Source organism: Cimex lectularius, unplaced genomic scaffold (genome assembly GCF_000648675.2).
Source record: "Cimex lectularius strain Harlan isolate CLEC.00 unplaced genomic scaffold, Clec_2.1 scaffold26, whole genome shotgun sequence".
NCBI classification, from domain to species: domain Eukaryota; kingdom Metazoa; phylum Arthropoda; class Insecta; order Hemiptera; family Cimicidae; genus Cimex; species Cimex lectularius.
Genome location: NW_019392721.1, coordinates 2,137,480 through 2,161,888, shown reverse-complemented (window position 1 = coordinate 2,161,888; position 24,409 = coordinate 2,137,480). Strand labels below are relative to the sequence as shown.

General features: G+C 36.6%; 1 protein-coding gene across 1 annotated transcript; it reads right to left on the bottom strand.

Moving 5' to 3' along the window:
• Positions 1-1,530: 1,530 nt before the first annotated feature.
• On the bottom strand, positions 1,531-22,752 carry LOC106663980 (cysteine-rich protein 1-like). Its single transcript, XM_014389270.2, has 3 exons — positions 22,646-22,752; positions 2,303-2,455; positions 1,531-1,719 (listed from the first exon to the last, which is right to left on the bottom strand). Exons 1-3 carry the CDS (start codon positions 22,683-22,685, stop codon positions 1,679-1,681), a joined length of 234 nt encoding a protein of 77 aa, XP_014244756.1. The 5' UTR covers positions 22,686-22,752; the 3' UTR covers positions 1,531-1,678.
• Positions 22,753-24,409: the final 1,657 nt, after the last annotated feature.

Below are 24,409 nucleotides of genomic sequence, written 5' to 3'. Positions count from 1 at the left end.
TAAACTGTCTATGTTTGATGAATTATTCTTTTGTATAATTCACTAATTTCGTGGTCCGCTTGAACAATTAATTAAGGTTTTTAGTTGAGATAAAAAGTCAATGGCACGAGCGGGATTCGAACCCACGATCTTCGGCTAGATACGCCGCTGCTCTACCACTTGAGCTATCGGGACATTAACCCATTCGGACACCAACTTCCCATCTCAATGTCAACACTTTTTAATCCTCATCCAAAGGAAAATTTTATTTACCTCAATAACATTTCGTTACTCGGGAATAATTCATGTAATTTCGTTTTACGAGTTTACACTCCGAAAGAACGATGCCCAAACGGGGTAGAGCAGCGGTGTATTTAGCCGAAGGCCATGGATTCAGATCCCGCTCGTGGCACTAGCTTTTTCATTTCAACCAAAACCTTACAAAAAAGATTAAATAATTGAAAGAAGTAATTTGGTCAATAGAATACTAAATATAATGAATAAATAAGACGTTTCATTCATCCTTAAATAGTTGCTCCAATCAGCGGGTTCAAGGGAAAGATTTTTCATCAAAGTGATGTAGGTATTACGGCTTCTGTTCAGGAGCCACTTCTCACACCATTTCCTCTTCGATTTTTTGCTTTTAATATGTAAATAAACAGAAGCGTAGCACAAGAGATCGTCATCCATTTTGAGAAGGTAATTCGCTGGTTGACGTTCGGAGCGACTGGCTGTGGAGTGGTCGTGAATGCCCCCTCAAATTTCAGGCATTCCAAATGGAGCTGTACGGCTTGGCGCCGTTCCATTTGGAGTGATCGTGAATGGCCACCTTAAAACAGTGATGACCGCCGTGTCAACGCCTAAACCGTTGCGGCCGCCGACTCCCCGACGACGGATGTTGAATCGTGGGAAAACTCTCCGCAGACTCACCTTCACAACTTTTCTTGCTGAATGAGGTACTTGAAAAATATAACCATGCCACATTGCCAGACATTTTAATGAATATATGTGCCTTCTCTGGCCGAGTTTGGTGCAACATGAAAATGTTCTTTTGGTAGTTTTAGTTAATGGTAGTTTTAGAAAATTTTAAATTGCATATTTTACAAAATATATTTACATATATGTGTGCATACTTGTCTGTTTTTATTGCTTATAAATCACAACCCTAGATATAATGTATATATTTCCTTGAATTTTTAAAAGAAAATACTCTAACGAGTAACACTAAAGGAAGTTGGTGTTATTTTTGTTCGTAGGGAAAATTGCTAAACCGAACAGTTCTTCTATTAACAAAACCGCGTTTATAATGAGCCTAATTAGACTCCGTAGCAATTTAACTTCAACACATTTTGAGTCAATTACCGTTAATTAACAAGTCTTATCAGGTCATGTGGAATTTGGGCGTACTTCAAACAACTTCCCCGGGAATTGACTCGAAGTTTACGCAGGAATAAAGAATTATTATCGTTCCCCGTTGAAGAGAATATTTGTTAAACATTTACGAAATAACTGGGAAATGGGCTCGGGAGCGAGGAAAGGAAAAAGAAAAGAAACAAAAATAACATATCTTTTATTTAATAAAATTCAAAATTTCATCGTGTAAAATGTTGTTTCGATCAGGATCGGTGGAATGAGCGATGATAATCAAGGTACGTAATAGCTTAAACCAACAAATAAATACTTTACCATATGTAATACTTTAATTGTAAACGTAACTTTCAGAACCACCCCTTCCAAATCCTGTAACAAAAAAAAAAAAAAAAGAAATAGAGAACATAATACTGATTTTTTTAAAACGAGGGTTCGCGACAGCAGAGGTTATATCAACCCTCGGGGTGCCGGTGTTTTTGAAAAAAAAAAAAGAAGCCCATTTGTAAGTATGTCGGGCCGCTGGATTCGAACCCGGGACCTTTACCATACAGTGATGAGCGCCGTGTCAACGCCTAAACCGTTGCGGCTACCGACGCCCCATAATACTGATATTATTATTTATATTATTTAATATTATTTAAGGAATAACTTTTCTCTAGTGAATTAATAGGAATGATAAATGGTGGAGTGAATGTGATGTGCAATCTTTTTAAAAAGATCATTTTTTGCTGATAATCTTTTTTTTTTAAATTTTGAAGTGTGTTTTTTAAACATTCCAGTGACAATGACGTTATAAAAGAAAATTTATGACTAATCAATGACAAAAAAGATTAAATTATCAATTAGCTGAAAGATTTAGCAAATCCTCTCAAGTCTGAGAAAAAATTAACACAATAATTACGTTGTGTTATATAGCACTTGAATTTATTTAAAAAGTTTATTTATAATATACCTCCGGGTCCGAAAAGCGCGCTGTAGCATGGCTGATTGCAATACGGCTTTCCGACATGTTCAGAGTGACCTCCTGGAACCAGAGTCTTGTTGCACTTTTCACATCTTAAGCAGGCAGCGTGCCAGTCTTTGCCGAGAGAAGACTTTCTTTCGGCTGAAACCAAAATAATAATTGACATGAAAACACGAAAACGAGATCAAATAGCCAAGTTTATATTTATATCTAGAAAGTTTTTTTAAAACTAAACACAATCTAGAAAGTTCAGCGAGCTCTGAAAAGGGACCAGTGACGTGGCACGAAATGCATCAGTAATGAAAATATTTTGCATAAAAATAAAGCGTGTGTTTAATAAAAAAATAACCAATTTTCTAAATTTCAATATTTTTACCACCATATTAAATTTACATTATTAAAAGAATAAAACTTATATTCTATTAATCCAGTTATGTATAGTGGTTTAATTGACCACATATTAATTATTGTAAGGTCCTAGTTGAGATGAAAAAGTTAGTGTCATGAGCGGAATTCGAACTCACGACCTTCGGCTCTCTATTTTTTAGCCGAAGGTTGTGGGTTCGAATCCCGCTCGTGACACTCACTTTTTCATCTCAACCAGACCTCACATAAAAATATTAATGGAAATACTTATATTCTATTTTAAAAACACACTAACTGAACACATTGCATGTTTTAAGTTGAAGAAAGTCCCTACCACGTTCAAATATGTAGTTCTAGAACTGTTCCAGTTCATTTTGATTATTATTATTACATGTTTTTTTATGTAAATCTAGAAATTTTTTTTAACCTAAACACAATCTAAAAAGTTTTTTTTTATAAACTAAACACTATATTCGTTCCATTTAGCTAAATAGTGAGCTCTGAAGCGGGACCAATCACGTAGCACGAAATGCACTAGAAATTAAAATATTTTGTCTAAAAATAAATCGAGAGTTTAGGCAAAAAAAAAAAAAAATAAACAACTTTCATTTAAATATTTTTACCACCATATTAAATTTAAATTATTCAAAAAATAAAGCTTATATTCTATTAATCCATTTATGTTTGGTGGTTTAATTGACCATATTAATTATTGTTTTTATGTAAGGTCCTAGTTGAGATGAAAAAGGTAGTGTCATGTTGTTAGAGCATCGGCGTATTGAGCCGAAGGTCGTGGGTTCGAATCCCGCTCGTGACACTAACTTTTTCATCTCAACCAAAACCTTATATAAAAAAATAATTAATTGAAATACTTATTTTCTATTTTAAAAACACATTATCTGAACACATTTTTTAAGTTGAACAATGTCCCTACCATGTTCAAATATGTAGTCCTAGTTCTGTTCTAGTTCATTTTGATTATTATTATTACATTTTTTAATAAGTTATTTTTTTGGTTAAGGGTTAGTATCCACATTTTGGAAGAACAGCTTGTATTTGTTCCTATTATTTGCTTATGTCCATTTTTACTGTTTATACTATTAATATATATTAAAGCCTGAGGTTTTACCATATTTATACAATTTTTGAAAGAAATTTAGTTGTCCAAAAATAGGCTAGAAAGTTTCCACTTTTCTGTACCATTTTTTCAATATCAATTTGGTCTAATATGACCGATTTTTTTGTCGTTTTCATTTTCATAGTATACTACGTATTTGTAGTTAATGGCCTAGTTAAATGATCTTGAACATTGTAGCTATGACATAACAACTTTTTTCTTTTATTTTTATCGTGGTTATGCTTCATCTAAAAAATAAAAAAATAGTCGTTTCAATATGACGAAGGGTGTGGGAGGATAATATACTGATAGAATTTTCTAATCGAGCTAGAATTTTTCCCGTTGCGGTAGGAAGTTGATAGACGATAACCTAGTTAGGAAGCTAGTTTTTGAGATAAATTCAACATAAAAAACGAGACTTCAAACAGCCTAAGTGATGGAGAGTTGCAAATGAATCACAACATTGTTTCCTAACTTTCAAAACAATATTTGAAGCGTCTTTTTTTTCGTTCAATCTCATAGGATCATATTTCGCCTAGATCATTTTGGATTTGCCAGGCCGAGGACGGCCACCGGGCAGGCGAACAGGCGAACAGGCGGCCAGCCTACGGCATTCCACCCACTGGGTAATACCACCTGCATTGAACATTTAAGTTTTGCTTAGAGCAGCCGATTTTTCAGAGGGATGTGCACACCACTGCTATCATCCACATGCCTCCCAGATCGGGGGTCCTAGTGCTGACCCGAGGTTCCGTAGGAGTGGATACAACCAACCCAAGCCCTGCCCCCGACCACCGAGCCCCCCCGCAACCTGACTATCCGCCGTGGAATCCTCATAACTACTTATTCATTATTTCTGCCTTCGAAAGTTTCTTTGTTTATCGATTTTTTTTTCTTCTTTCATCCCTTCTCTATCTTACACTCTCTATTCTTCCACAGGTGTACACATACGCGAGCGAGCGCCGATATACCCATACATCTATATGCATATCTAATGTATATCTTCTATTTATATTTTCTGAAACAAACGCGTTGATCTCAGAAAGTCAAAGAGTCTATTGATAACAGGGGGATCATCACCAAGAATCTCCGCTAATTGGCTTGGAAGATTACGAAATATTCTTTGTTGCTCAAAATTAAGGCAATTGGCCGGTTCTCTGCACATAAGGTACCCGTGGGTCTACTATGCCCGATTCTAAGTCTCGTCAACACAGTCTCTTCGAGCCGCGAGTCGCGCACTGAGGAGTCCCAAGGGCCAACATTTGGTTTAATATCCCTTAGCTTGTTGTCCCTCACTGCTCTCCATTCCTCCTGCCACTTCTGCCATACATTTTCTTTCAAGTGGGAGATAAAATCTGTGTGAGGAGTGTACTTAAGTGGGATCCCATCAATGGTAGCCCGTTTTGCAGCAATATCCGCCTGTTCGTTGTTCGCCACTAAACCACAGTGTCCTGGAATCCACACGAAAATTACTTGTACGCATGAGAGTCTCAAGCAGTTAGTTCGGTAGTAAAATTTGGCAGGGAGGACATATACCTTTTTGTTGTTCATGAATGCCGCGCCTGTTACGTTTTCGCTGTGTGATCCGTCGGTGAAGGCAAGGGTGTGGCTTGGGAAAGTGGCCCTTATTCTTGAAAATTCCTGTCTATATAAATAAGGAGGAGTATTTTCTTTCGGGAATTTGGCGAGATCCAGCATTGAGTGAATTTAAGCAGATCGTTGCTCTGGACATAAAATGCTTTCTTTTGCAGTTTAAAGCATAGTCTAATGGGGGTAACCGCCCGAGTGTGTATTCTGAAAATAGCGGGTGAGTCGGGGATGACAGAATTTTGGCTATCAGTTTGCATTCTAGTAAGCTTCTACGATGGTCGAGGGGATGCTCTCCGTCCGGGAAGCGTCTTTAAAGCTTGGAATCTTATGGAATCTGCTTCATTCTGTACAAAAACGCTACTTTAATTTAAAAAATATAAGTTTGGTCTAAAAAACGGTCGTAAGCTATGGCCACTTCTGGTCATTTCAGCCCCCAACGCAATCATTCTCATTTACATATTATCAGTCAATTATGGTGAATAACTTTTGTATATATAGGGTGTATCAACTTCAATAGTCCTCTCGTTTAATTCGTAAACTTTATCAGAAAATGGTCTTCTACAAGTTAATTTTGGATAGGAATCGCGTGGTGGTAACAGATTGAACATAACTTTCTCATTTATCTGGCATACGTTGGGCATTACTCAGAAATGGTCGATCCTAAAATTTTCATTTCAGTAAAAGTGGCAAAAATAAGTTCTAAAATCAAATTATACAAAAAAATAGGGGTTTTTCATGTAAAATAACAAAGTTAATGTCATTTCCCAGCTAGAGGAGAAAACTATAATATATCTGTTACCACCACTCGATTCCTAGCCAAAATTGACTTGGGGTTTGTTTAAGGCAATTTTTTTTGTTAAATTTAATCCTTTTAGAAATAAAGGGGGTCGGCCATCTCGTTGTTACATAAACCATACCCCCTCATGCGTCTTCCGTCGGACGTAACTCAGAAATGGTCGATCCTATCAAAATTTTCATTTCAGTAAAAGTAGCATAAAATAAGCTCGAAAAATAGAATGGTACAATAAAAATTATGGGATTCTTATTCAACATAACAAACTTTGTGTCATTTCCCAGCTAGATGAGAAAGTTATGTTAAATCTGTTTTCACCAGGCGATTCCTACCCAAAATTAATTGGGGTTTGTATAAGACCATTTTTTTGCTATTGCTAGTCTTTTCGAATTACATGGGTGAATTGTAGAAGTTGGTACACCCTGTATATATAAACGCAAGCAGATCCAAGGAACGATTTTTTTATTTTCAGTAAATCAAATTTTTTATATAATAATTCAGGAGTATATCATCTAGGTTTATTCAATATTACTTATATTAAATTCACTAATTTCGTGGTCCGCTTGACCAATTAATACATTACAATTAATTAAGGTTTTTAGTTGACATGAAAAAAAGTTAATGGCACGAGCGGGATTCGAACCCACGATCTTCGGCTAGATACGCCGCTGCTCTGCCACTTGAGCTATCGTGACCTCGATCCACTCGGACACTAACTTCCCATCTCAACCCCACCTTATGAGTTTTCCCTCCTTTTTGCCATTTTTCATTTTTTTTGCCATTTTTTCCGCTCGTGCCATTAGCTTTTTTTCATCTCAACTAAAAACCTTAATTAATTGTAATTACTTATATTAATTTATTTTGTGCTAAGTGAAATTTTTTATGTATATAAAATTAGTTCCGTTATATTTAGTGGTCTATTAACCATATTACTTCTTTCAATTAATTTTTTGTATGTAAGATTTTAGTTGAAACGAAAAAGTTAGTGTCACGAGTGGGATTCGAACCCACCACCTTCGGCTGCGGTGGATCGAAGTCACGATAGCTCAAGTGGTTACAGCAAGATTTCCAGTCAAAAACTGGACCAATGAAAAACATACATTTTTTTAAAACAAGGGGACATAACATCATATTTTAAGGAAATAACATAATAATTAATAAAGTCACGATACCTCAAGTGGTAGAGTAGCGGCGTATTTAGCCGAAGGTCGTGGGTTCGAATCCCGCTCGTGATACTGACTTTTTTATCTCAACCAAGACCTTACATACAAAGAATAATTATTTGAAAGAAGTACCTTGGTCTTTCTTTAGCGGTCAAGACCACTAAAACGTAAATGGATAATTAATAATAATAACATAATTTGTTGCCATAATAACTTCCTATAATATTTCGTATATCTAACAAGTATAGAGGAAAACCCACGTGGTCGTTTGTCCCATTTTAAGAAATTAACGTTATTTCTGTTTTAACGTTATCACAGAAAATATGAACTTAGCACATATGTGAAATACGTAAAAAAGTACGTACAGTTTTTTCTTTTTGTTTACGAAAAACAAATTACATTCAGTATAGTTTTTATTACACTTTTATATTCACGCCACAAAAATGTAAGAATATCAGCAGCAGGATAATTTTAGTTTTATGACAATCTTTTCAATTGGTCTGATAAAAAAAGCCTACTCTATTTGTGGAATTTGTAGGTTTTCGGAAATAGTACTACATAAAACATTTTCATTACGACATAATAAAATAATAAGACTAAATTGATGAAAAAATAAAAAGAACAGAGTAAGGACGAAGAAAAAAGTTTACTCTTGGTGAAATACGTTTCAGCATAAGAAAGGGTTTCAAGTCTGTTTAGAGTACTATATTCAAATAACTAAGAAAACACTCACAAAACTTAGCAAAATAAGTAATTAAAATCATAACAAAGGCACGTTTTATACGAAGAAAAAAAAACTTTTTCCCATTAAGGCCAAAAAATCGCGATGAGGCATCGGAGCGTTATTTAGGACACTCTGAGGCAAATATGGGGCGAGAGGGAACGGGATGATTTTCCCAAGGGAAACAAAGGGGATGTGCAACGTGTACATGAGAACCCATTAGCTAATCACGGCTAGATGCCTATCTTCCGTAATTACCTATGCTCCTCAAATTCTTTGTCGCCTGCTCACACGAGTGCAAACATCGACACCGCCTCACAGTGTATAGTTGTAATTAGTACCTCACCCCGCAAACTCCTCTGGCCCGGTTGAGCTTTGATCTCAACCTTCTCCTTATTAACACCTACCACCTATTTCCTCCCCCTGGGCTACATGGAGTATAGCAGAAACCAATTTATTGCATCCTAGATGACATGCTCTTCTCAACAAGAACGCCCTTCTACTATTCGCCGAGGGGCCAATTAGGGCGTGTGAATGGACTTTACTCTATTATGGTACATTAGAGAAGGCATGACTTCTATTCATTACTTTTAAACTACAAACCACCATTCACATCGTCCATTTATTTATATTGTCCAGCGATGCCTACAACAAGGTGAGAAAGAAATCACAAGTACTATTTAGAATTAGACGGTTTACAACATAGAATGATAAATATTATGTTTTTACTGTCTTTGCGCAAACCAAGATGGGCTTTTAAGCTGAGATAAATTCAGCTGTATGGAATTTACGATAGGTAGCTTTGGTATATGCTCTATGCAATTCTCCGTCGAGACCGTTTCCCTTTTTGGCAGTACTCGATTTTGGGTAGATTAGGCTCTTAGACCTTGGTTGCTTTCCTCTCCCAGGAAGTGAGCTATTGCGGTTCTTGAATGGCTCAAATTCTAGGTGCTTAATTCAGTATGCTAAACATGCTAGGAGCTACAGATACGAATTGATTCAAGAATTTAATTTTTAAGTTTTATTCTTTGAATAAATACTGCTGGATAAACGGGTGAACGGATAAAAAAAATGTTCTGAAAACAGAACTTCCTTCATTACAGTTTCTGTCAAGTGTGCACCTTGCAAACATCAAGCTGCCCCGTCTATGGTTTCTAGTATGCGCTGGTCTTCTAGGAAGTAGATTCATTTCTGCAAGTCGTCTCCTTTTTACTGTTTCAGTGCTGACACATCCTGCACATTTCTAAGTCTTTGAGACGTTTCTCAACCAGCGGAAAAGCGATGTCAGAGAGGGTGAAATCCGATAAATCGATTGTCAGCTGGTCCTATGGCTCTTGTGCCGATCCTGGTCTCTGAGTACACCGTGGAATCTACCGCTGAATGCCCGACGACTGTCGTTTTAGGCAAATCTAAAACTATCGCAGCGTATCGTTGATTTTCGTAATAGTTTTGTTTTGCTTTATTGACGCAATAGTGAATAAGGAAATTTTGAAAGGATTAAATGCTCTTGCTGATGATCTACATTAAGATTTTAAATCAAATTAGCAATTAAGCGGTTTTGCTTCACAATTATCGACAAAACAACAAATACTTTTTAATTATAATTATCAAATAATTTTGCAAAGTAGAAAAACAAAAACATGGCCAAAACGTAAAATTAAAAAAAAAAAAATCAAAAATTTCAAAGTATGCCATTTTTTGTGTGGAGCAGTGTAATTATATGTACGGCGTCATAAAATACGATTAAAACCAATATTGTTTACTTAATTTTGATTTGTCTGTTTGAAATTCCTCTGATTTAATAAGTGAAACAATATTTTAACAATTGGGCTGCATTTTAACGACAGAAATATTATATTTCTTTTACTACTTAGAAACATTTTCATCAACTTTCTTTCCAAATTCATCCTTTTCTTCTTACACTACCATTTGATCTCTCACTCTCTCACTGTCTCTTTCACACACATTTCTCTTTCAGTACCAGTGCTCTGTTATCAATCTCCTCTTATCCTTTTTCTTTTTTTTTCTTTCCTTCACTACAATTTTATCGCTATCTTTTTAACTGTACCATTTTCACACTCTCTTTTCTTCTGTCGTATTTGCTCTACCCCTCTCGATCCTGTCTTTCAAAATCAATCTGTTCCTACATATCCTTTTATTTCTTTATCATTTTACGTACTTATCCATCAATTTATTATGTAATTCTGGCTTTCTTCAATAACATTTATTATTAGGAAATCGTGATATGCGGTCTGGTATGACGAAGGTTTTAGAAAAACATTTTCCTTATCGTGCCAACGTTTCGATCTTTATTGAGATCATCTTCAGGGCTCAATAAAGATCGAAACGTTGGTACGATAAAGAAAATGTTTTTCTGAAACCTACATCACACTAGACCGCAACTCACGATTTCCGAATAATCATCGACTAATAGTCTCTAATCACCACACCTTAACATTTATGATATATTTTATTTGTGTCAAAATATATTCTATTTTGTGTTGTATTTTTATTATTAATATTGAAGTTCTTTTTCTCTCTCTCTATTTCACTCAATTCCCAATGTCCACTTGATTTATACTCTTTCTCTCTTACATCCATTCACTCTCTCTTTCTGCTATTTCTATTTTTTCTCTTTCAATATCGCTCTCTTTTCTTTCCCTCACTTACTCAAACTTTTTCTCTCTCACACCCATTCACTCGCTCTTTCTACTCTTTCTATTTTTTCTCTTTCAATATCGCTCTCTTTTCTTTCCCTCTTTCCCTCACTTACTCAAACTTTCTCTCTCTCTCTTTCTACTCTTGCTATTTTTTCTCTTTCAATATTGTTCTCTTTTCTTTCCCTCACTTACTCAAACTTTTTCTCTCTCACACCCTTTCACTCTCTCTTTCTACTCTTTCTATTTTTTCTCTTTCAATATTGTTCTCTTTTCTTTCCCTCACTTACTCAAACTTTTTCTCTCTCACACCCTTTCACTCTCTCTTTCTACTCTTTCTATTTTTTCTCTTTCAATATCGCTCTCTTTTCTTTCCCTCTTTCCTCACTCACCACTCACTCAAACTCTTTCTCTCTCACACCCAGGCACTCTCTCTTACTACTATTTCTATTTTTTATTTTTCAATATCAATGTTTGTTTGTCTTTCTCTCCCTCTCTTCACATCTATCCATTCCATCTTTCTTACTTTCTTCTTTCCTTTTGTGGTACATACACTTTCCCTCTTTCACACTCCCACGCTCTCCCTTTCCTGCTTGTCTCTTTCTATTTCTCAACACATTCTCCACTCACTTTCATGTCTCGTTATATTAATTAAGTTGGAAAATATTTTATCTTTCAAGATTTGTTATTTTAGATTATTTTCGTTTTCACTATTTCTGTATCTGAAGGAAAAAAGGCATCCCATTAAGTGCGGATGTAACTATGGTTTATATGTTATTACCAATTAAAAAATGTTACCAAAATATTCTTTAGAATTATTCTAACCTAATATCGTACCTACTTTTTCTTTTTGTTTAAAAATGACCCCTTCAAAAAAGAAGTTGACCACCGTCGTTTATAAGACATGAACGGTTTTCTTTCATCAAACTGGTATTTTCTTGAAATTTGGTGGCCTAATCCCAAATCTCAACTATTGACGAGAATTGTTCTACACGATCTCCTATTTGTATCTCCTATTTCCTACATTCATTTTTTTTTAAACATTGAGAATAATATTTCTGTTATTTCTGTTTCAGTTAGTCGATATGGGTCAACTGATGTTATTTCTATTAAAAAGTATTCAGTCAAAAATCAATGAACTTCCTGCTCAGCACAAGGCTGGAAATTTGCACAGCGTTGTTTATTACATAAATATCCTCAGGCGGTCTCCATATTTATGGATAATTGAACACAGCGTCCGTGCTGATTGCAAGTCAAGTGAGATGCTTCTAACCTGAATTATTCGTGATTGGCCCGTGTTTCTGATACGGCGGGAGAATATTAACGAGGAAATTTGCCAGACGAATCATCGTACAGACTGTAAACTGATAATTTGGTTAAGGGAATTTTTTGCGGCAGTTAAATTACGCTTGACGGTCTACTGATGGCAATGGTCAACATGAAATCTGTCAGTTTTAGTACATCTTTCGCTGATATGGACTCAGAGCCTGAATGATTACAAAGATATGATGGGACGCATTGTTTTGTGGGCTAAAACATCGAGAAAATTCACAGCTACATTTTAAACCACCTGTATTTTGACAGAGACCATCAATGCTTGGGCCCTAGACAATATTAAAAGAGGGTACACTAACTACTTACTAGCAAAACAATTCTTATAAGGTCAGATAGCCAAGCAGATAGTAAAGCAATAGCATGTAAAAAATCACAGCAAAACTAGTCAGTGAATCAGACGAGACCTCAAAAACGTGGGGAAAAACAATAACCTGATGAGTATTGGGAGCCAGGGCAAACTGGACTTTCGGGTACAGCAGACACACTGGACATGCTTTCTCGTATACTCGGTCGTCCTTAAAAGGACAATGAGGATCTTTAAAGTCCGCACATAGCCTATTCGGCCTTATCGGACGTTTTGATTCTCAACATGAGAGCTGACGCACCTCCGCATACGACAGAATGTGTTACTACCACAGCATTGGTGTAGAGGCAGCTCAGCTGCGAAGGTCGGGTCTGCATTAAGCATCAGACCGTATGCCGCGCGCCTACTTAAGCCGAAATACGTCACCCTGTCTCCCGCGCACTCCCTAGATAGAGAAGGCCACTCTATCTCCCAGAGTATTGGGGCTTCCACAGCGTAGAAACTACCGGATCCGCTCCGTCCGCGGTTCTGTTTAAAGTGGAATTGCTAACCACCCCCTAGAGGAGTACCGCCTACGGTAAAAGCCTCCAATCGAGCTCAGCCTATGCATACTCGAGTAGGAGCAACCGATTCACTACCCGTTCCCATCCGCTACTACTCACGCATTCGAGGAACTTTTCAGCATAATTATATCGTCCTCAACGCTTATACGCTGCCGTCCGATCCGCCGTATACCGTGAGGCCGGGTGTGTAACAGTGGACATAGATTCGTGCGAAGGTCATAGGTAAAAGACAGCCTGTTCTCTAAGTTTCCGCCACCACGAACCACTCCGAATCCATTCCCAGTGTAACAGGGGCTGAATTTGGGAACATTTCTGTTACCGCGTAGTATGCACCCTCCCCCGTCTGTGCAGACAGGATCTGGTACTACCTTAACCCTCGTGCACCCACCCGCCTTATCAAAGGCACACGAGGGTTAAGGACACACTGGACAGGAGGTTATGCAAGACCATATATAAGGCCTGAACCTATTCTTTCTAAAACAAAAGGCACTTGCAGCATATACTTCATTACATTCGCCGACTTCGGGCCTCCTTATATAGTAATAATAGGTTGTGTATACCGAATTTGTGTTCAGAGTGAATGTATTTATTAACACGAAGAGAGGGTCGATGGCGGGATATCGAGTACCCATCCAGGACCCCAGTTAGGTTAGTTGTGTATATGTATTGCGATGGAGGAATTTCAAGTACTCCATCTCAATTGAATGAGTGGTATGTAAATAGGAGTGAATATATTTAAGGATGAACGTCAGTACGAATGGGTTTGGAATTGGATGCGTGGGTGCTGAATTGACCTAGCTGTTAACAGCAACCCCCCTTCCCGCAGTCCAACCTAAGACTGAGGTGGACCTCGGACTGCCAACACCAGGGGTGAGTTAATCTCGAGTCTGCCGGCAATTTACTGCAAATAGCAATAACTGGAATTTCCGGGGTACTTCGAGAAGCCCATAAGCTCAACCCGGCACATGCTTGTACATATGTATGTACATGTGCAGATTTGAGCCTATACAAATCCAAATCCGAATCTATAACGCCGAATCCTCCATCACTTGTGCGAAAACAACCCTCACCAAGAATGGCAAACTCACTGCTACAGTTAGAGAGGGACGACCTCAGACAGGACTATTTATCCGCCACTGGCATCTGAGAAAACGTCAACATAAAATGGGCATATTTAATAATGATCCCATTTGTGCATATGCAATGAGGAGGAAGAAACATTCGCCGATATCATCTTCGAATGCGAAGCAACTGCTCAACGAAGACATGGGGACAGGGATAGATCTACTATGCTCCCCTATTTTTTATAACTCACTGGCCAGCTCCAGGTTGTTAATCAACCTCCGTATACATGCCAGCGGCTCCTTAGTGTAGGAGAATCTAGCTCGTCCTAATTGGACAATAATCTGCACCTACATAGACTTTCATAAAAAACATAAAATGTGTTCTGCGGTCTCCTCCTCTTCCTGGCAGTATCTGCACAATGTTTTGTTCTGTACTCCTATCGGATGCATGTCCTTTCTTAGAGTGTCTTGTCAGGAGTCCAGCCGGAGCGGATCCGGTAGTTTCTACGCTAGAGAAGCCCCAAAACTCTGGGCGAAAGAGTGGCCTTCGCTATCTAGAGAGTGCGCGGGAGTCCAGGCTGATGTATTCGGCTTAGGTAGCCCTATGCGCGCGGCTTACGGTCTGATGCTTAATGCAGATTCGACCACTCGGAATGGGCAAGCGGGGAGCCAGGTTGTCTTAGACCTTCGCGGCTGAGCTGCCTCTACACCAATGCTGCGGCAGTCAACCCTGTCGTATGCGGAGGCGCGTCAGCTCTCATCTTGAGAATCAAAACGTCCGATAAGGCCGAATTGGCTAGGTGCGGACGTTAAAGATCCTCATTGTCCTTTTAAGGACGACCGAGTATACGGAAAAGCATGTCAGGAGTCCAACCAGAATCTTGGTTCGTTTGCGATTGCCTTCCAGTAATTCTCTTGTCTGTTTTGCAGATGGGCCTTCTATGAATCTCTTCGCGTGCTTCAAGCCTCATAAAGTGGGGTACAAAATAAACCCAAGGAATGGAACTGCAAGAGCGACAGTCAATCACCTAGTATCTCTTAGAAGAAGGATCCAATTGGCTGCAGTGAACTAGGGGACTAGGAAGGTATGATAATCCAGAAGGCTGCAGAGCCTGGAGCATTTCCCCTCATTTCCTAGTATCCATCATCATCAACATCCATCTATAGCGAATAGATCTTTTAACTACTTCAAAATCCTGAAGGAGTTTCAGGACTTAAAAACCAAAATCCTGGGTGATTTAAAAAAAATAATACGTCTAATAAGATTAGATTATTAAATTATTACTAATAATAAAGTGTTTATGTTAATATTTTTGTATGTCAGATAACTAGTTTTGGAAATGGCGAGAACTGTGAAGATATTTTTTGGTGGGGCATGGCTAAAAGTAGTGCTGTTAGGCGTGAAGATAACTTTTAAATTGGGAAAGTTTCTTTATTAATTTACACACGCCTTATTAAAAACAAATTATCCTCCAAGCTTGGGTGACCCCTTGGGCTGAAATCTTCAATCGCACAATTTCTCCCTCAACTCCGTCCTTTAAGACGTGTAATTAGGTTTCTTTAACGTCGGGAGGGAGACGGTGGCTGGCGTTGAAGGAGAGGAAAAAGGGATATATTGAGCCGAAGGGAGCGAGCGAGCGAGAGAGAAAAGCTAATTACAAGAATACATTTTTGAAGATAAACCGCCTCATTCTGCTCCTTTGGATCGATCAGGGGGTGGGTGACTATCCGAGGGGGCTCCAATTAAAAACACAGGCTCTAATTACCAACTCGGAACTTCCCTTCATATCGATCTCCCTCGCTTATTAGGATTCTCTCGGGCTACTCCAGCATGCACTGATTATGAATGTGTTCCTATTCATTTTACTTGACAATCATTGATTATTTCGTATGGAGCCATTAAAGCTGATATCTGTTGGGATACATGAATAAATCATGCAAAATGACTTTCCATCATATCTCATTATTACTATGTTTCATTATTGTCTATCATTCTAAAGTACAATTTTGGAACCTAAAAATTCATTGTGACACCCCACATTATAGTTATTTGTATTAAAAAAGAGTGTGGTGTTTAGTGACCATTAATTAATGATTATTTGGATATCGTGAGATGCGGTCTGGTGTGACGTAGGTTTTAGAAAAACATTTTCTTTATCGTGTCAACGTTTCGATCTGTATTGAGATCATCTTCAGGGCTCAAAGTGTTTATTTTCTGTGTAGATGTGTAATTATTGTGTGTCGTGTTGAGAGTCAACAACAGAACTACTCAAACAAACACTTTCAACCCTGAAGATGATCTCAATAAGGATCGAAACGTTGGCACAATAAAGTAAATGTTTTTCTAAAACCTACGCACACCAGACCGCATCTCACACGATCTCCAAATAATTTATTAAAAAATACGAATTCCAAAACTCGTCGATTTCGTTTGTAAAAATTTCCATGTAGCAGTGTATTTTGAATGATTTGTCGGCATCTTTAGATGGCAATATCGGATTAGAGTAAATCCCGCTTGTTTCTATGGTTTTCAGATTCGAAACGGTAATTCCGAAACGGTTTAGTCCATAGGTCAATGGACATGTTCGTTTCTTTTCAAGAAATTAGATCTTCGGCATGTTGAGCTCCATTATCCAAGGATAATGTCCGAGGAATTATCTCCCAAGCGATTACACAGCTATAAAGCTGAGGAAAGAATGAACTAGCAAAGTACTGGATCTTAAATTTAAATTAGTGGTTGAGATGGGAGGTTGGTGTCCGAGTGGATCGAGGTCACGATAGCTCAAGTGGTAGAGCAGCGGCGTATCGAAGCCGAAGATCGTGGGTTCGAATCCCGCTCGTGCCATTGACTTTTTTATCTCAACTAAAAACCTTAATTAATCGTAATATATTAATTTGTCAAGGGGACCACGAAATTAGTTAATTTACTATATTGGGTTATTTTAATTGTTAATTAAAAGTTGTTAATTTGTTTGAAAATATAGGCCCTGATGATATCCTTGAAGCCCGGGTCGAAAGCTTGGAAAAGTTGGAATTTTGTTTTTTTTATTCTATCCATTGACCATTACACTGATCAAATATCCTATTCGATGTTTGAAGAAAACAAGAGAAAATTAAACTATACACTGCCCATAAAAAAAGCCGACTGCCTGGTTTTTGTACGAAAAAATGTCCAAATTTGGAAATGCATATTTTCTCAGCCTTTTCAAGTGACAGACCTGCGCTGAGTCTCATTTTTTGGACAATTTTACGCTGAACAAGATGGCTTTTTAAATGTTTCCCTAGTCATTTCTGTATGTAATCAGTAAATTTAAAAATTCTAGAACATATCAATTTTTGTACTTTTTACGAAAACCTCAAATTGAGCTGTCAAGCCTGGCTTTGAAAATTTGTGGAAAAAGTGAATTTATACAATGGGAAGAAATATTTTTTATATTCATTCAAATTTTTTTGCATTGTATAAATTCACTTTTTTCCACATCCTACACGTATTTGTCAAATTTAAACAATGTTTGTAAATCCCAGGCCCTGAAGATGATCTCAATAAAGATCGAAACGTTGGCACGATAAAGAAAATGTTTTTCTGAAACCTGCATCACACCAGACCGCATCTCACGATTTCTGAATAATTTTCAAATTAATCTTTTTTAATTTCAAAACTGTTTTTAACTTAGAATTAACAGTTTTTAATCTTACATTAAATTTATTGACTTTCAAATTAACTCTACCTTTAANAATAAATCCCAGGCCCTGAAGATGATCTCAATAAAGATCGAAACGTTGGCACGATAAAGAAAATGTTTTTCTGAAACCTACATCACACCAGACCGCGTCTCGCGATTTCCGAATAATCATCGACTAACGGTCACTAATCACCACAGAAAGTAATTACTTTAATTATTATGCAAAGTATGATTGAGTTGAAAAATTAGTGCCACGAGAGGAGATCCGGAGGTCGTGGGTTCGAATCCCGCTCATGACGTTAATTTTTTCAACTCAACCATACTTAGCATAATAATTAAAACATATTCTATTATTCAAAAAACACAATGCTTTTACAAGATCGGTTTCAGTCTTTTTCAAAACATGAACTATCGCTAGGCATTTTAAGCTCCCAAGAACCCAGGAAAGTGAAAACTGTATATGTTTATTCAACAAGCATAAGTCTTAAGAAATGTCAAAATTCTTTATACCACATAAGAGGAACTGAGCCCTGGCAGAAGAACAATTCACGCCAGTGCGTGCCAAAACTCGTTTGTCCTAAAATCAAATCCAGTTAGCGTAATTTTACGTTTTGTACTAAACTTTAAACGTCTTTTGTTTACCTTATCTGGCAAATAGGTACGTATATGTGAATCTAGAGGTTTTGGACATTTCCAGTAATATCGTCCAATCAAAGACTAACGCATGTCTTGTTTATTGAGCGAGACAAGCTCTTCGGAATATCAATTCGACCTGCATCAATATTCTCTCAGGTTCGTACGCCTTTTATAAACAACGCGATGAGGCTAATTTGGAGCTGGAATGTCGGATCGTTGATGGTATCACCACGGAAAAGGGAGTGAACAGTTTTCGATTAGTATTCCGCCGGATGGCGTTTTCGGACGGTTCCTCTTTGTTTGCATTCCTTTAGGACACATCCGCCCTCTCCTTCCTGGTACCGATTCAAAGGAAATGGAACCTCTGGGTTGCGTAAGACCGGATAAACACGGCGATACGGTGTGCTGTCCCTGACCACGAACTTTTCGACATTCTTGATAGAACGTCCCTGATCTTTGTACAACCACATTCTTTCTTTAAAAAATACAATATCTTGTATTAGATCAATTAAAATCACTAAACTTTTCTAAGAGAAACCTTTGAAATTGGAAATAGCGAAGTATCTTTTGAATTATGTCACGTTTTATCTATCAAAAGAACTTTTCGATCAATGTAATAAATAAATATTTTTTAGTTTAATATAATTATATGTTACGATTTGAGTCAAGTCTGAACTTTTTATAATATTGAAGAACAAATTAATTTTTCTTTCCTTGCATTCCTTATTTCATGGTCAAACCTACTTTTTCTCATTTTTTAGGGCACAGCCTGTCCACACTTATCTACGGCGTACAAAATAAACCGAGTTCGCAATATATTTCCAATTTAGACTGCCATTTTTCTAAACAGACAACCCGGCGTTTGGGCGAAGGCCAATCGCTGACAAGGCCCGCCAAAAATGGGTTTATTATCAACCATATATGGAAGAAAGTAAAATTGCAGGGTCAGTGCATATAAACGATTTCATCTCTCATTTCAGACTTGCGGTCAGCATGATGAATCACAGCCCTTGAAGATATTGAAATGTAATCGTTAATCCGACTCCAGTGGATGTCAGCATGATTTTCTTCAAGGCGCTAAAGCAAAAAATCGAAAAATTTTCGGTCCAGTAATTTAACGGCTGGTCAACCGTATATGTAAGATTGAATTAGAAACGAAAAACTAGTTTTGAAAATGGTTAAATTAAAAAAAAGACACAGAAAAATTTTAAACAGATAATAGAATTACAAGTAGACGATAAATACCATTAAGCCAACTTAGAATTAATCTTAAGATAAAAAACTTTTCCGAGTTTTTGAGCACCATAAGAGAGAGAGAGAGATAGAGAGATAATTATATAGATAGATAGATAGAGAGAAGAGAGAGAGAGAAAGAGAGAAAGAGAGAGAGAGAGGGATTGTATGTACTTTACAACATCATGATACTTAATTTTTGGGTTTATCCTAAGATTATCACAGTGTGAGTGTGTGTGTGTGTGTGTGTGAAAGGGAGACGAGAGAGAGAGAGAGAGAAAAAAAATACTACTATACTAAAATTTCCAATCGATTGCGATAGTGCGCTCCTCCAGGACGATTTCCTGGCTGCACAGGTCGATTTGAAGTTTTCGTAAAAAGTGCAAAAATTGGTATGTTCCCGAATTTTTCAATTTAGAGAGAGAGAGAGAGAGAGAGAGAGAAAGAAAGCGAAATAGAGATAGACTGATGCTTCCCTGTTCATTTTTTTAAAGTCTTCGGAACACAAGATGTAGAGTGGGAAATTTGCAAACACATGACGGTTCAAAATTTATGCATTCTCGATAATAGTGGAGAGAGTGAACAGTTTTTCCATGATCACTAAAAAACAACGTTTTTGCCCCAAAAATCACGAATAACTCGAAAACGATTGAGAAATCGGGCAAAGTGGAAGGTGACCAATTGAAAGCATATTAAAATTTCCAATCGATTGCGATAGTGCGCTTCTCCAGGACGATTTCCTGGCTGCACAGGTCGATTTGAAGTTTTCGTAATAAGTGCAAAAATTGGTATGTTCCCGAATTTTTCAATTTACTGATGAACGACTGAAGCTAGGAAAACATTGAAATAAGCCATCTTGTTCAGCGTAAAATTTTCTAACAAATTACATCTAGCGCAGGTCTGTGACTTAAAAGTCTGAGAAAACATGCATTTTCAAATTTGGCAATTTTTCGTGCAAAAGGCAAGTGGTCGGTTTTTATGGGCTGTGTTTATTTTAATTTACTCTTGTTTTCTCCAAACATGAAATAGAAAAAAAAATATATAGAAAGAGAGAGTGAGAAATGTAGATAAGAGAATGATAGATAGATATATAGATAGATAGATAGATAGATAGAGAGAGAAAGAGAGAGAGAGAGAGCGAGGGGGAGGGAGGGAGAGAGATAAAGAAGGGAGAAGAGGGAGAGGAAGGAGAGAGAGAGAGTGAGAGAGAGATAAAGAGAGGGTGAAAGAGAGAGAGAGAGAGAGAGAGAGAGAGAAAGAGAAAGTGAAAGAGAGTGAGAGAAAGAGAGAGAGAGAGAAAGAGAGAGAGACAGAGAGAGAATAAATAACATGATTATGAGGTCATTAGTTGTTTTTTTGGACAATTCAATAAAAACCTTACTTATACTGATTACGAACACTGTNGAGAGAAAGAGAAAGTGAAAGAGAGTGAGAGAAAGAGAGAGAGAGAGAAAGAGAGAGAGAGAGAGAGAGAGAGAGAGAGAGAGAGAGAGAAAGAGAGGATGACAGAGAGAGAATAAATAACATGATTATGAGGTCATTAGTTGTTTTTTTGGACAATTCAATAAAAACCTTACTTATACTGATTACGAACACTGTCTTTTTTAAGATTTTCATATTTTAACTCCAAATATGTAAAGGTGTTTTTTAACATGATTATATTTTATTTTAAAAGGGGAAAAGATTATTCCAATCGTACTAATTTGCTGCAATATTATTAGTGAGAACCAAAATATCAAAAAAATGAGTATGCATTATAAAAAAAAATATAGGAACTGACTTATTATTTTGAGAAAATAATATTAGAACTTACTGGATTATAAATTACGATTTAAGAATATTGTATTCATCTGAATAACAAGTGACGTATGAAAACAGTGGGTTCGGTACAGACTGCGATAAGCCTCAGATCTGAAGTCTGAATAAGACGCATTGTGTTGTTTACGCCCTTGAAATTGTATGAGGTCATTAGTTGTTTTTTTGTACAATTCAATAAAAACCTTACTTAAACTGATTACGAACCCTGTCTTTTTTAAGATTTTCAAATTTTAACTCCAAATATGTAAAGGTGTTTTTTTCCCATGCGAAAAATAAACGGTTGAAACGTCTGCTGCATGCATGAGTCAGGTTAAAGTGATATTTTATTCAAAAACCGTGATGTCATACGCCGATTTAGAAAGATTAGTTAACTGGCGAAAATTTACCATGTGTTGTCGACCAAGTCCAAAAAAACGACGATTGGCTCTTATCTCGACGTCGGTTTGTAATTTTTCCAATTTGACTTTCAACAAGAAACAATTCCGAATTACATGGGATTGTTTATAGCATTGTAGCACGGTTTGACTGAGTACGTTTATAAAAAAAAATCGTTTGTTATTTTTTTAAGAAAACAACCCTGTACATGTATCAATTATATTTTGAATAAAAGCAAATAATATCCCTTGGCCTACTTTCTTTCAAAGTCGTTTCTAATTAGTCGTTTTTTTTTTTTTCAATTAAGTACTTAAATCACATCTTATCAGTAATCCCAGATAGGAATATTTATAAAATGATCCAAAGAATTATCATTAAGGCTTCGTATTTAAATATTTTATGAAATTTAATTACTTTAAGTTTACAATTTTACTTTAATATATTGAGTTAGAGTAAGCATTTCGTTATTCGATTCTTTGTTCTGTTTTCTATTATATGAGCTATCCTGATGTCACTTAAGTACTTAAAAAACAAAAAAATCTTTACAGCCTAAAAAAATTAGTTAAGTTCAAATATATTTCATAAATATGTAATTTTTGATTGGTCTGTCATGTAATAAATTTATAAATTTTAGTTTGTGAAACTGTTTATAGAAAAAATCAACACTGGATGTCGTCTATTTTACTAATAGAAAAAACACACTTATTAGCTGATCTCATTAATTTATGATCTCTCATTAGATATTTAATAAAACTCTGGGTAAGTTTTCAACTCCTGGAATGAGTGTTTTGAATGAAATAGGACTTGGATCCCCACTCTGGTCCGATGACCCACTTGTAAGTTTTCAAAAGCTTTTAAAACGTACACGGCACCTTTCCCAAAAATTTGATCTTAATAAATAATCAATACTGACCAAAGTAGACAGGCTTTTCGCACTTGGGGCAGTTCGGCATGTTGAACGTCGGACGGATGCAGCTACACTGTTCCAGAAGGTCTTAGGGAACAACAGTTAGCCTCATATAATTCCCCACCACTCTCTGACGTTCCACATACTTGAAACGGTTGAATGAGAGAATAAAAAAACAAATCCTAGACCCGTTCATAGACGGTGTTTTGGTTCAAATTTAATATGTTTTCGTACAGAGAAGGGTGCAGATCGCGTGGAAAATCTTCATTATAAGTGCACGTTGATCCGTCATCGCTCCAATTAAAAATTCAACGAATTTGCGATAATCAATAAGCAAATACTGTAGCTATTTATGTCGCGATATTTTTCTGGAAAATTTGTAGTCAACATTTTCCCTTTTTCTTTTATTTCCTTCTCTCCTCCTAGATCTTTTTTTTTTTTGCTTTGTGCTTCATTTAAGTATATTTTAAGGCAGTTGGTCACATGTTTAATAATAAACCGAAAACAAGTATTTATAAATAACGAATACAAACAATAAGAACGTCAACAATAAATAAGACTCAACATAGAAATGTTACCACCACTACTATCACAAGCTGTAGTTAAAACAAAGAAAAATCTTAAATATATGTTGCTACATGCTTCATGTTGCCTTGGCCGGTAGGCACGTTAATAAACACAGAAGTCCCTTCAGATCAATGCCATATTTTATAACCTTAAACCAAAGAGAGACTAAGAAAAAAAAATTAACTAAACTTATCTTCTCTGTACAGTTAAACAATCGAGAGTAAAATTGACCCAAAATGGTTGAAGGCCATTTAATAATAAACAATAAAGTACACACTGCAAATATGACTGAAAAGGGACAGGCAGGTTTTATTTAAGATAAAAATATGCATAGTACATAATACAATATAGTTATTTTTAAAAAATAAGGAAATTTATGTAGAATTCAAGCGAGTAAATGAACACGAACAGAATGGTATATTGAGATAGATGGATAGATAGAAAGATACATAGATAACGAGAAAGAAAGAAAGAAAGAGAGATGAAGAGAAATAAATATAGTGAGAAAACAACGAAAAGGAAAAGGATATGTAAGTGATCAAAAGTGAGATAGATAGAGAGAGTGAGAGAGAGAGAGAGAGAGAGAGAGAGAGAGAGAGAGCGAGAGAGTGAGAGAGAGAGAGCGAGAAAGTGAGAGAGAGGCGAGAGGAAGGGAAGTTTAGATAAAACAAAAAAAGACGCAAAGATATTTAAAAAAAAGTCCGTCAGTGAAAAAAAGAGTTCGTGGCCGATTGACCAATTAACTTTTTTCCATTTAATTAATCTTTATGCAAGGTATTGGTTGCGATAAAAAAGTCAGTGTCACGAGCGGGATTCGAACCCACCGTTAGCCGTGTAATCAGGTTTCGATTCTCGGTGACGAATGAAATGGCTACGGAGATGATTGATGATTCGACTGGACGATAGCTCAAGTGGTTAGGTGAGCGGCGTATTAAGCCAAAGGTCGTGGGTTCGAATCCCGCTCGTGACACTGACTTTTTTATCTCAATTAATACCTTGTATAAAGATTAATTAATAGTAAAGATTGATAGGTAGATTGTTAGAAAGATCTGGAGAAGAGTTAGCAGTGAGAGAGAGAGGAGAGAGAAAGGGAAATTAAAATAAAAGAAAAAAGAGAAAACAGAGATAGTTAGGAAAGTCCTAAAGGGACAAATTATAATAAAGATAAACCGATAGATTGTTAGAGAGAACAGAAGCATAGTT

What these genes read in the sequence shown, in the direction of transcription:
- LOC106663980 (XM_014389270.2), bottom strand. Translation starts at nt 22,685, where the DNA reads ATGCCGAACTGCCCCAAGTGCGAAAAGCCTGTCTACTTTG. An exon ending in CGAAAAGCCTGTCTACTTTG is followed by an intron (nt 2,456 to 22,645) that starts GTCAGTATTGAT and finishes TTTTGGTTTCAG; the next exon opens with CCGAAAGAAAGTCTTCTCTC. An exon ending in CGCGCTTTTCGGACCCGGAG is followed by an intron (nt 1,720 to 2,302) that starts GTATATTATAAA and finishes TTTTTGTTACAG; the next exon opens with GATTTGGAAGGGGTGGTTCT.